This window comes from Artibeus jamaicensis, unplaced genomic scaffold (assembly GCF_021234435.1).
Source record: "Artibeus jamaicensis isolate MK-2021 breed Jamaican fruit bat unplaced genomic scaffold, CSHL_Jam_final scaffold_286, whole genome shotgun sequence".
NCBI classification, from domain to species: Eukaryota; Metazoa; Chordata; class Mammalia; order Chiroptera; family Phyllostomidae; genus Artibeus; species Artibeus jamaicensis.
Window position 1 is genome coordinate 12,329,566 of NW_026522034.1, and position 13,963 is coordinate 12,343,528.

The following is a 13,963-nucleotide window of genomic DNA, read 5'->3' on the forward strand; positions in this document are numbered from 1 at the left end:
TTGAAGACATTCATCATTAGCTAACTTTTCTTTGACCTAATTATTTAACACAAAACACACAAAAAAGCAAAACAAAACAAAAACACCTATTGTTAAACATGAAGGCTTTTTCCTCTACTTTGATCCATACCTTCAAGTGAATTGGAAATTTGCTACAGTCCTTCTGTGAATCAATAGCAGTGAATGATGGTGACGCAGATTCGATTTGATTATGGCTCTGAGGTTTGGAGCCCAAGATGTCAGAAACTGTATCCTTTGAATTAAGTAGTGTCTGCTGTCTCTGCTTTGACACTTGAGTGACAACTGGATTAGCATGGTCCTTGGGCAGTAAGGAAGATCTTGAATGCACTGAATTCCAACAATGGCCCTGCTGTTTGCTCTCTGTGACAGTGCTTGAGTTAGCCACAGTAATGGATTCTCTTTCATCATTTACGTTGTTTTCCTCCTCACTTGAATCATCCAGTAAGATAATTCTGGATAATTTCTTTTTTGAGCGTGCACTCTGTCTCATCTTCATTTGTTTTAGCTTTACTGCACGCCGGGTTTTATATTTTTTACTACCACTTGCAAAGCAATCTTCAGTTATTAAGTTAAAATCAACACGCACTTCTTCTTCACTTGATTGGCTTTTGCAAGACTCCTCTTCATGAACACAAAAACTGTCCTCTAAGTAGGTTTCATCTTGCTCAGGAATCTATGATTAAAACACAAATAAGAATAGTATAGGACTTGCGTGGTGTGATTCAGTGGGATGGGTGTCGTCCTGCAAACCCAAGGGTCACCAGCTCAGTTCCCAGGCAGGGCACGTGCCTGAGTAGCAGGCCAGGTCCCTGGTTGGGGGCACCCAAGAGGTGGCTGATCGATGTTTCTCTCCCTCTCTTCCTCCCTCCCTACTTCTCTCTACAAATAAATAAATAAAATCTTTTAAAAATATATTACAAATTCCCACTTCTCTCTACAAATAAATAAAATCTTTTAAAAGTATATTACAAATTTCTTTCATAAAATCAGCATGTAATTAACATATTCTTTAATGTACATAAGATTTTTATGAATATTTATTTCACTTTATTTTCAGTCATTTGCTCAACTAACATATACCAATTATATTCTCTATGGGAAAAGTGAGGACTTTAAGAATAAAAAATATTTAATAATTTACCCTCAAGAAATAAACAGTCTAGTAAGGGAATCAAAAAGAAATAAATATGCAGTAATTTATAAACAATGTTACAATGCTATATAACAAAGACAATGGAAGTACAGAGCTATGAATGGCCATGTGACCAAGCTGAATATGGCAATGTATAAACAAATAAAACTAATATAACAATGTTATCAATAAATGTTAAATAATCTATAATTTTTAGAATTAACATTTTTACAAAAAAATTAATTTTCAGAAGAAATGACAACATATAAGAAAAATTTAACTAGTAGATGCTGAAGTTTTATTCACAACCTTGAAACATTCTCCTAATGAGAAGATAATTTAATGGTATATTCTACCTAACTGAAATTAAAGAAAGACAAGTTGATCAAATTAGGACTAAAAGGGATTTTGAGAATTCATTTAGTCCACCTTCCTGCCTCAGCAGGAATTATCCCCATTAGTTCTAGTAGTCTAGTTTTAGAAACAAAATGGAGGTTTCGTTAACAAGAACATGTTTCAACATTACCATCAGGAAATTCTCTATAATATCTCTAGGGTCCACACCTGTGAGAAAATGCTGACGTTGTTATGTTTCTCATGGACCATTTTGTATCGATGGCTCATCAATGGACTACGCAAAGATTTCGCATAAATAGCTCTCATTTCAGAATCTGTGTAAAAATAATAAGAATTTCATACAGCAAAATTATTAAAATGAAAACTAGAAGTTTTTAACTTTGACCTATTCCAAATTCATACAATTCAAATCTTGTAGAATTATTTTACGCAAAAGGTTATTTAATATATAGAAAATGTCTAAAAACCGTAATTCAAAATGAAAAGTTAGAAGCTCTGCCTTCGAAATCAGACCATCTAGCTGGGTGATCACAGACAATTTATTTAAGCTCTCCACTTTAGCTATCTCTAATCTGAATTCCTATTTCCCAACCTGGAAATGAAGATTAGGACAATGCCTTTTCATAAAAAATAAATGCATACAAATACCTTAGGGACTGTACCTGATTTATAAAAAGTATTCAATGAAATGTAAGAAATCCAGGCTAGAAATAATTTCAAAAATGTCAAAAGCCACAGACAACAGTATATATGTTTCATAATTTTCAGTCAAGCAAAAAATTTAAAAAACACATAGTGTTTATTTATGCTTGTATTTTTTTAAAAGATTTCATTCATTTATTTTTAGAGGGGGAAGGGAAGGAAAGCGGAAGAGAAATATCAATGTATGGTTGCCTCTCGTGAGTCCCTCACTGGGAACTGGCCTGCAACCTAGGCATGTGCCCTGACTGGGAATCGAACCATGATCGTCTGCTTTGCAGGCCTACACTCAATCCACTGAGCTACACCAGCCAGGGGCTTGTGCTTGTATTTTAAAGTTACAATCAGAAAGCAATTTTATTTTTCCCATTTCCCCATACTTTTTGAGGTGATTAAATTTATTGACATCCATTATTTTGAGGAATAATTGCTAATTTAATGATTATAGTGCTTGGTACAAGACATGTAAATTTTTCTTTGATTAGTATTTCCCTTATCTTCATTCCATAACTAGCTTCAACTGTTCAATAACCTCACTTACATAAATCCCTACAAGCTTAGAGGGACCCTTACTTCCAGTTTACTGTTTAGAAGGACTAAAAATCAAGGAGCTTTCATAGATTTTTCATTTGTTTCATACATTTGTTTTTTAGGTATAATGTATATGCAGTAAAATTCAGCCTCTGTGAGGTAAAGTTCCAAGTTCTGACAAATCCATTCTTATGGCAACCACTAATCTAACTGCTATACCTATAGTTTTACCTGAATGTTGTGTAAATCAAAAGACACAATATGTAACATTTTGAATCTGTCTTTCTTCACTAAGCATAATTCATGTGAGATTCATATGCCTTAATTTTTCAAAGTTATAGCAAAGTCAGCAATTCCACTACTAAGATTATATCCTAAGAACCCTGAATCACCAATCCAAAAGAACCTATGCACCCCAATGTTCACAGCAGCACAATTTACAATAGCCAAGAGTTGGAAGCAACCTAGGTGCCCGTCAGTAAATGAATGGATCAAAAATTGTGGTACATATACACAATGGAATTCTATGCTGCAGAAAGAAAGAAGGAGCTACTACCCTTTGCAACAGCATGGACAGAACTGGAAAGCATTGTGCTGAGTGAAATAAGCCAGGCAGTGAAAGACAAATACCATATGATCTCACCTTTAACAGGAAGCTAAACAACAAAACAAACAAGCAAGCAAAATATAACCAAAGACACTGAAATAGAGAACAGGCAGACAGTGACCAGAGGGGAGGGTATTTCAGGGGAAAAGGGGAAGGGTTTACAGGAACAAGTATAAAGGACACATAGACAACAACTAGGGTGGGGGTGGAAATGGGAGGGATGGGGGATGGCTGGGTGGTGGGGAGGTGGGGCTGGGAGTGGGGCTGGAATGGGAGCAAAATACAGAAAACTGTACTTGAACAATTAAAGTTTTTAAAAAGTTATCGCAAAGAGTACTTAAGAAATGAAACATGAAAAAAAGATGTGAATTTTGAGGTTTTTAAAAAAAAACTTTGACATCCTACATATATCAGACATACTGTATCTAAAATAGAGTTTCGGATCTCCCCACTCTTCATCTGACTGCTCCACAGACCGCCTCCAGGTGTCAGACAGCAACTACTCTGTCTTCCTGTCGCTCAAGCCCACTCACCCCTTTCTCATCTACCTGAAAATCCTGTCTGCTGTACATACCCAGAATCCAATTCTTGTCACCCTCTCACCGCCACCACCTCGGCAGAAACCACTGTCGTTCCTTGATCAGATCACTGCAACAGCCTCCGAAATGGTCTGTTTGCGCACCTTTGCTCCCCCGTAGCCAGCCATTCTCAACAGAGAAGGCAGGGTGACACTACTACAGTGAGTCCGACCAGGAGCCGGCTGCGGCTCACCTGTCTGATCTCACGCTCTGCCACCCCCTCTCCCTTACTCAATTCCAGGAACAATGCCTTCCTTGCACATGCCAGGCACACTCCTGCCCAGGACCTTTGTACTGGCTGTCTTCTGAGCATCAATATTCTCCAACCAGATCATACCATAAACTTGCAAAAGCCACGTCTGTTAATGAGTATCAAGGGCGTCATATTAAGAAACCTTATTCTGCAAACCATATCAGTGGCGACAACTTAGCACTGAAACCTGTCCTTAACACCCTTTTTCTTTAAAGGCACAGCCCTTGGGAAACTGCTGTCTTAAATTACCAGGAACTACATAAGCAGAATAAATGGCAAGATCTGTAAAAGACCAAAACACTGAAAAGCCCAACAGAATCTTTCCTATTTCTATTACAGCCAACCTGAATCAACTTCACTACTGTGTATAAGATCTGCTCAAGCAATGTTTGGAGAGACTGTTTACTGAAAGTACATATCCCCTCCTCGGCAAATTTGATCAATTTAGCTTTGTCTCTCAGCTGGTTTTCACAATCCACATTGCTGAGCTCATCATCTACTCTTGGAGTTTGCTAAATGTCATCTTCTCAATGAGTTCTACCCCTCAATACCTTATATAAAATTACAGCTTGTCCATTATTAATACCCGTAGCCCCTGCCACTCCAAATCCTCACCTTACTCAATGTTTTCATTTCTCTCTATATTTTTCATCTTAAAATATACTAAATAGCCCAGGCTGTTATGGCTCCGTGGATTGAATGCTGGCCTACAAACCAAAAGGTTACTGGTTCGATTCCTAGTCTGGGCACATGCTTGGGTTTTGGTCCAGGTCTCCAGTGGGGGATATAGGAGAGGCAACCAATTAATATTTCCTTCTCTTTCATCTTTCTTCCCCTCTCTCTAAAAATAAATACAAATCTTTAAAATATACTAAATAATTTAGTTATTGTGTTTATTGTTTGTCTCCTTCCATTCAAATGTTAAGGGCAGAGATTTTTGTCCATTTTGTTTACTGATATGACTTTCTCAAGAACCTTACATAGTACCAAGTACACAATAGGCACTAAATAATTGTTAAATAAACGTTTGTCACTGAGTCAGCTAGGTTGTTCTGAAGAGAAAGAATCAAATTAGCAAAAGCTCATAAAAAACAAGTCTAAAATAAATATTACAGAATTTGAATGAAACTGACCAAATATTTCACACATACCAAATTTAATTACCTTTGAAGTCAAGATTCTCTGAAAAGTAACTAAAATATTTCACTACAACCACATTAGAATCATAAAAATTAAAAGAAAGAGCATCATTACATCATTTACCATTTATGGCCTGTGAAAGTTGAGTCTCGTCATTTAAGAAGTCAAGTAATGAGGAATCTTTTTCATTTTCTGACTCATCACTTTCATCTGATGAAACACATTCTGCATCTTCTTGGGAAAGTTCTGCTTCATCATCTAAAAACTTCCGAGCTACAAACTGACACAAATCATAGAAAATAAGATGAAACTGATGAGAAAAATTATTTCTTTTCCTTAAATAACTGAAAATAGTTCTGGAAAACGGATTTTTTACCAATGCTTTTTAAGGCAAAAAATGAAAATAGAAAACTGCAAGAAGACTTGATAAAATAAGATAGCTATTTAAATTTCTTCTGATAATTCTCACAAGTAAAATAAGTTCAAGTTAACATGTCAGCTTGCTGAATGTTTTTCTTATTGTTTTTAAATAAGCATAAAGTGTCCCAAGTATTCTGGCTATTTTAATTTTTGCCAGGGAAATACTGCACCACAAAAGGACTAATCAGAAAAAAAGGTGTTGAGAATTCTTTTTCCAGGGATTTGGACACAGATAAGAAAAACAATACAATGATTGTAAAAGCAAATATTCTAAAACTCAGATTTCTGTCTGTATATTTTCTGCAATTTGAATCTTAAATTCAATACACCAGTTTTTTCATTTAGTTATTAAAAAGAACACAACACTGCAAGATAGTTTCAAAACACAAAAAGAAACAAAACTACAACACCGTGAGATATTAATTCCATTTTAAAAGGAAAATTAGGGTAAAAATATTTTTGAACTTTGGGATTTTTTTCTATAAAGAAACTATAGAGAGAAATCTATATCTGTGTAAAAATCTAATGTCCCTTAAATACATATATAGTATATATACATTATCTATAAATAAAAAAATTGAAAAAAGTTTACCTTCAGGTGACTCTGTCTCTTCTGGACTTTGGTGATTCTTTTGGCATTCCTATCATGACCCTTGAGGTCACCCAGCTGTGGATGTTGTTCAGGAAAATCCTCGCTCTCCTCACTAGATGATAATTCTAACTATAATAATTCAAAAATTCTTGCATAAGAAAATATAATTGGATGATTGTATCTTAATGTATTTCTAAAAGGTTTTTGCTTTTATTTTCATTTTATAAAGTTTTCTTGATTAAAAAAATAAAATGCTCTCACCACTCAGAGCCCTGTTACAAACACATAAGAATTGATGATAAGTACTAAAATACTAAATTAGGTAGCTCCGACCAAGATAGAGGTGTAGGTAGAAACGCTTCTTCACATAACCAAAAGGAGGATAACAACTAACCTAGAATCAATAAATAACCAGACATGTCAGAAAATCAAACTGCATGGAACTCCAACAACCAAGGAATTAAAGGAAAAAGTCAACCAAAACAACCAGACCAGTAAGAACCCGTAGCGAGGCTGGCTGGGAAAAACCACAGTGCAGGGGTGAACCACACAGGCGGAACCAGCTCAGAAAAACAGAGGCAAGGTGGAGGACTGGGCCTGCAGGGCTGACTGAAGAGGAACCTGAGACTCAGAGCTGACTGTGGACTACAGCAGTTGCGTGGTGGGAGAAACGCCCAGTCTCACACACAGTCCATTGGAAAGTGTGCTAGAGATAAGCAGGAGAGCTGCATTGTTCCCTCTCTGGCCCCTCCCCCCACAGGCAGCCCCACCCAGTGCAGCAAGGAGGGTTGCTCTGCCTCAATGAATACCTAAGGCCCCGCCCCATCACAACATATCATCTGCATTGCACCAAGACAAAGAAATATGGCCCAAATGAAAGAACAGAGAAAAACTTCAGAAAGGGAACTAAGTGATGAAGAGATTGCCAACCTACATCTGATGGAAAATTTAAAGCCCTGGTAATCAAAATGCTCACAGATCTGATTGAGTTTGGTCAAAAAATGGGAAAAAAAGAAAAAAGAAGGATATCCAAAATGAAATAAAGCGAAATATTCAGGGAACCAACAGTGACAGGAAAGAAACCAGGACTCAAAGCAATGATTTGGAACAAAAGGAAGAAATAAACATAAACATCCAACCAGAACAGAATGAAGAAACAAGAATTCAAAAAAGAAAAGAGAGACTTACAAACCTCTGGGACCACCTGAAACATTCCAATATCCAAATTATAGGGGTGCCAGAAGGAGAACAACAATAGCAAGAAATTGAAAACTTATTTGAACAAATAATGAAGGAAAACTTCCCCAATCTGGCAAAGGAAACAGACTTCCAGGAAGCCCAGAGAGTCCCAAAGAAGTTGGATCCATAGAGGAACACACCAAGGCATATCATCATTAAGCTACCCAAGATTAAAGATAAGGAGAGAATCTTAAAAGCAGAAAGAGAAAAGGAGACAGTTACCTACAAAGGAGTTCCCATAAGTCTATCAGATGATTTGTCAAAAGAGACCTTATCTTATAGGCAAGAAGTGGCTGGAAAGAGGTATTGGAAGTTATGAAAGGTGAGGACCTACATCCAAGATTGCTCTATCCAACAAAGCTTTCAATTAGAACAGAAGGGCAGATAGAGTGCTTCCCAGATAAGGTCAAGTTAAAGGAGTTCGTCATCACCAGGCCCTTATTACATGAAATGTTAAAGGGACTTATCTAAGAAAAAGAAGATAAAAAATATGAATAGTAAAATGACAACTCACAATTATCAGTAAATGAACCTAAAAGAAAAGAAAAACAATGAAAACAAAAACTAAGCAAGTAACTAGAAGAGGAACAGAATCAGAGAAATGGACATCACATGGGAGGGATTTTAGTGGGTAGGGGGAAGGGAAAAACAGAAGGGGAAAGGTAGAGGGAAGAAGCACAATTAGTAGGCATAACATAGAGAGGGAGAGATTAAGAATAGTATAGAAAACAGAGATTCAAAGAACTTATATGTATAACCCATGGACATGAACCAAGGTGGGGGAATGCTGGAGAGTTGGGGGGTACACGGCTGAGGGTGGATAAAGGAGGAAGAATTGGGAAAACGATAATAGCATATTCAATAAAAATACTTTAAAAATAATTAAAAATGAAATTAAAATAAATAAAATACTAAATTAGGTAATATATCTAATTCTAGTATAGTATTTATTCAATTTAGTATTATATAAAATGTATTTCATGAAAACTTTTATTTTTTAACTGCTTTCTTTAGAAGATACTAAAGGGCTTCAGCAAACAGAATTAAGTGTGTAAATATAGGTATCAGGATCAGGCCAATGGGAGTCCTTCCAAACCAAGGAACTAATATAAGAATAAACTTTGACTAGGAGTCCTATCACTGTATCTTTTAGAGAAGAATATAAAACTGATCGAAAGAATCAAAATAATTTCAATTAAGAGGAATAAAAGTTAGTTTAAAATAGATTGATCATATTACCAATATTTTAATACACTTCTGATAAGCCCCTCAGATATTCTACTTAAAGTAGCAAGTTCAAGTGACTTTTCTCATTTTATATAAGTATACAAAGTTATTATGGACTTAATAGGGGAACTCAAGAGTTAAAGATTTAGCTTTAGTTATAGGTGATAGGCTTCAGTGATTAAAGCATTTGGAACGCTCTTATTCCAGGAACTGTAATACATGACTCCAGGAGGTTAACAAGCAATTCAACCTTGACTGCAACTCTTATTTGATTCGCTTTTTTCCCAAACCCTTTAGCTACCCTCTTCTACTCATAAACAGGTCAGCTTGGGATGAGATGGTTTTTAGGGTACACAACCTGCCATCTTCTCAGATCTGAATAAAGCGCCATAAAAATTCAATCCTTGTCTCTAGTTATTGATTCTGGTAATGACAGGCAGTGATGGGGAACTCAAGAGTGGAAAATTTTAGTACTTAATGCATGTGAAAAGCTATTGTTTCAGGAACTGCAGGCTCCTGGGACACAGCTAAAGACTTCTACCTGGGCACAGCTAGAGAGAGGCAAGCCACTGTGTTCCAGGGAGAGAGAGGTGACCACCTAGGGCACAGTTAAATGCCTGGGGTGAGAATGCTGGTTTTTTAAATCTAATCTTCCCTGAATTTCAAAACCCCTCACAGCACCTTGTTTATTCCCTGCTATAAAAACCTTGGCCTGGAAAGAAAGACAAGATGGTATGTTAGGGTACAAACCCACTGTCTTTTCAGATCACAGGCCATACGAATAAAGCACCTATAAAGATTCAATCCCTGTCTCTGCTCATTGGGTTTGGCAGGAGACAGGCAGCACGAACACCTGCTTTTCCTGTCTCAGAAGCACAAATGCCAACTTTTCTAGTTTCAGACTGGTTGCAATTTTAATTAATTTTGCACAAATGATTCTATATTTTACCAGAGAATTAAAGCACCCAAGATATCCTAATCTCAAAATGTAGTTATCAGCTATAAATTGATGACGTATGAGCATTATCAGCCTTAAGACCTGCCTCCTACCCAAACTTCGTATTCACATAGTCACCAATGCCCGCCACACACTGACATTTCACTGCCACACAAAAACCTCAAATGCAAACACGTTCAACACTGAACTTTTCTTTCTTGTCTTCTTTAGATTTTTGACACATCTGCCAAGCAGCTCAAGCCAAACACTAGAATCATATTGGACTCCTTCCTTTCTTCCTTTTAAACCCATTCAGTAAGCAAATGACAGAATAAAGCCTTCCAAAAACAGACCCAGATTTTTCTCTAATTTTACTTCCTGGCACTCTTTGTAGTTACATCCAATTAATAAAGAGACGCTCTGTGGCGGCTGTGTGTCATTCTTTAAGCTGTCTACTCTGTCAGACAGCACCTTCCCCTCTCCTTCTCTTGCCTAAGGCCACAAATACGACTTAAGATTTAATAAGGTTTTATCTTTAAGAAGCTTGCCAGAACTCCCAAGGTCAAGGCTAAGGGGTCATCTTTTCTTATCACTTACCTTAAAAGATTATACTGAAATTATCCATTTACTCATCTTTCTCTCCTAATACATTACAGGTGACCTAAGATAGTTCCAGCATATAATCTTTATAATACCGCCAGCATCTTATACAGTACATATTGTACACAGTAGGTAGGTATTCAATGAACATTTGCTGAACTGCTGACGTGTACTAACAAAAGTAGGGATAGTTTTTAAAACAAGTACAAAATTAAAGTAGAAATTCCAGTCACATGGGATTTACTATCTTTCTGTTACTATATAAGATCAAATTTACTTACATTCAACTATACACATATTTTTGTAATATTTATTCCAGAAGGATTTGAATTACTATATACTACTATCTACACATTATCTGTTTACTTACCTTCTTTGGAGGAACCCTGCGCTTTTTGACAGCATGAAGTGGAGAATCAATTTCACTATGTTTCTGATCCTAGATAATCAGATAAAGTAAAGGGTAAGAAATAAAAAGACATAAGGAGAAAGAAAAAGCCTTTATATGATCACATTATTGTGATTACTTAATAACTCACCTCAGGAGATTCTAAAATATTTCCTTTTGTTTTTTTACTCTTTCTTCGGAAAATCTCACTGCCTTCACTTTCATTGCTCGTTAATTGTTCATCTATAATTTATTTTAAAATAATGAATCTGGTTAATACCTTCAAGTTTAAGATACCACAACTGTATGTTTTATTGACAGGTACAGTAAGAATTCTTTCATCTCAACACGTACTCTCAAAAAGACCACTTTTCAGAATTTTGGCCAAAAACTCAGCATGAGAAGAGACAGAAAATAAAATATTGCAAGTAAAAAAATTAAGAGATGATAACTTTTGCTCATAAACATCAATTTGACTCAGGTTCAATTTTACAAATTAACTGAAAAGAAGCCAGAAGAGTATAAAACACAATTCTATTAGTCAAAGGTTCTAGAATTCATCTCTAAAAACCTATGATAGTCTTCCAGCCCTTTGTGTCTTACTCTCTTTCTAGATAAAGGAGTTAAAGCATGAGAGTGCAGGCTGTAAAACAATGTATATAAAGAAAGTTTAATGTGTGCATGCATGCATGTATGTACATAGTATATATGTGCATATACATATGTTTGTGCACACACAAGAAATTAAACACTGGTAAGGTAAACACCAAAGTATTGCAACTAGAACACATCTGGGGGAATGAAAAGATTACTAAAAAACAAAACTCCTGTGTATGAAATGAGATGCTTCAAATATTTAGGTATATAAACAAAGCTTTAAGTCTGCCCTTTCATAAAATTTTGACTGAAGACACTTCTTTGTGTCTTTATGAACCCTTAAATTCTTTCTATGTCTCCCCTTTAAGAGATGAATCAGAATTCCTCTCCGCTCATGTGTGGGGCAGATTTAGTCTCTTGCTTCTAAATAAAAATAATATAATGAGCCCTAGCTGGTGTAACTCAGTGGATTGAGGGTGGGTCTGTGATTCAAAGAGTCATATCTTCGATTCCCAGTCAGGGCACATACCTGAGTTGCAGGCCAGGTCCCCAGTAGGGGGCATGCGACAGGCAATGACACATTGATGTTTCTCTCCCTTTCTCCCTCCCTTTCCCTCTCTAAAATAAACAAATAAAAAAATCTTTTAAAAAAAGTTTTTAAAAGGGGGAAGGGTTTGCAGGAACTAGTATAAAGGACACATGGACAATAACAAGGGGGGGTAGAGATGGGAGAGAGGAGGGTAGTGCTGGGGGGGTGGGCTGGGATGGGGGCAAAGGGCAGAAAACTGTACTTGAACAACAATTAAAATAATAAAATAAAATTTAAAATTTCTGTTCCACAGAAACATGTTTGTTGTTTTTAGCCATTAAATTTTCTTTTGGGGCGGGGATAATTTGTTATGCAACAGTAGATGATTAATACATATTGTGGTACCTGGAAATAGGGATTCGCCATACCAAAAAACTAACCTCTGGGAGGAGCTTTAGAACTTGTTTGGGGGCAGAAGCTCAAAGGACTTTTGAGGAGAGTTTAGTGAAAACTTGAAGAAACTGAAAAGAATTGTTTGTAGGGACAATTTCTAAAATTAATGGCTATTGAGGAGGCTATAGGTGAGAGGTTAAAGTAAGAAAAATCTTATTAGAAATTGGAGGAAAAAGAATCCTTTATGTAGTACCAGAAACTTTAGCAACTTTACATAACACAGAAAGTAGAAAATGTACCTAATGAATGAGGTGATGTAGCTAAGGAGATGTCTAGACAAAATGTTTAAGGTATCATCTGTGCTTCTTGCTGTTAAACTAAATTGCAAGAAGAGAAAAATAAGCTAAGGATAGGACTTTTGAGCATGCAACAGTTGAGACTTGCTGGCTTTGAAAATTCCCAGCTTCTCAGGCTGGCAATGTTAGATTAAGGAATCTTCAGGGCAAAGACCTAATCTAGAGGACTGCCAGGAAAATACTGCTCAGATGAAGCTGAGGGTATAACTAAATGCTTTTAAGACTTAAGAAAGATCAAAAGTGGTGCCCCAGCGTACCTACCACTGTCATATTTTAAGGATGTTTCCTCAGATCCTCTCAGGCCTTTTAAGAAGATTCAAGAACTATCTCTAGACATTTCAGCAGAAACCCAAGGCAGAGAAGAACTAAGCTCCAAAATAATTGTGGGCAAGCTAGTGCCTAATGGAATGAACCCCAATAACATTCACAAGAAATCCAAAGATTTCTGAGAATTCATGGGAAGAAACACAGCCAGCTACAACTAAAAGGGACAAAGACAGGACAAAATGAAAACAGGGCTTTGGATTCCCAAATTTTTGCTGAAAAAAAGCATGCAGAGAAAACTCCACAGGTGCTACCTGTTAGGAAAAAAGATGCTACCAAGCACCCAGAGCGCAAAGTCAAGAACCATAGAGAATTATTCCCAAGCTGTGAATCCTAACCAAGGAACTTTGAAACTCAACTCTGCTGGATTTTAGAATCCTATGGACCAGAGACTCCTGTGTGCCTCCCATCACCCCACCCCCAACTTTGAACAAGCCATCTTGAAAGCAGGTTGTCCAAGTCCAGCCAAGTGTTCGCATGACTGCAACCCCAGGTGAAATCCTGATTATAACCTCATGAGAAATCCTAAGCTAGAACCATCCAATTCAGAACCACCTGAATTCCTAAACTACAGAAACTGTGAGATAAATGTTTATTTTAAGCCACTCTTTGTGAGAATAATTAGTTACACAGCAATAAAAAAACTAATACAAATTAACACAGTACTATTCTCCTCATACTATGACAATAAAATATCCACCCAGACAAATAAACTTGAATAAATAAATCTTTTTTTCTTTTCTTTTTTTTTTTTTGTGCAAATAAGCACTCTATAAGAAAGGTAGAGTTAAATGCAAGGCTCAGCTGAAATAACTAATTCCAGGAGGCTTTCCCTTTAACTACTCTAGTAGTTTTAATGAACTATTTTTGTATACACATGACAAATGATTTCAAGTCCTCTATTTCAATTAGGTGGAATAAAAACATATTAAATACTCTAACGCATAATTCCCTAATATGTAAGTATTCATAATTATATTGCCCTTGGTTAGTAGTTAAGTGAAATACTAGAAAAAGTTTTAATGCAAATATGACACAGACAA

General features: G+C 36.3%; 1 protein-coding gene across 1 annotated transcript in view; it reads right to left on the bottom strand.

Annotated features, from left to right (window-relative positions):
- Positions 1–13,963, bottom strand: part of FANCM (FA complementation group M) — a 64,017-nt gene that overhangs the window by 7,101 nt on the left and 42,953 nt on the right. The window contains exons 15-20 of the mRNA XM_053656836.1: positions 10,873–10,964; positions 10,704–10,772; positions 6,331–6,459; positions 5,442–5,598; positions 1,718–1,824; positions 131–694 (exon numbers count right to left, since the gene is read on the bottom strand). Of these exons, the coding sequence (XP_053512811.1) occupies positions 131–694; positions 1,718–1,824; positions 5,442–5,598; positions 6,331–6,459; positions 10,704–10,772; positions 10,873–10,964 (1,118 nt within the window). The remainder of the gene's footprint in view (positions 1–130; positions 695–1,717; positions 1,825–5,441; positions 5,599–6,330; positions 6,460–10,703; positions 10,773–10,872; positions 10,965–13,963) is intronic.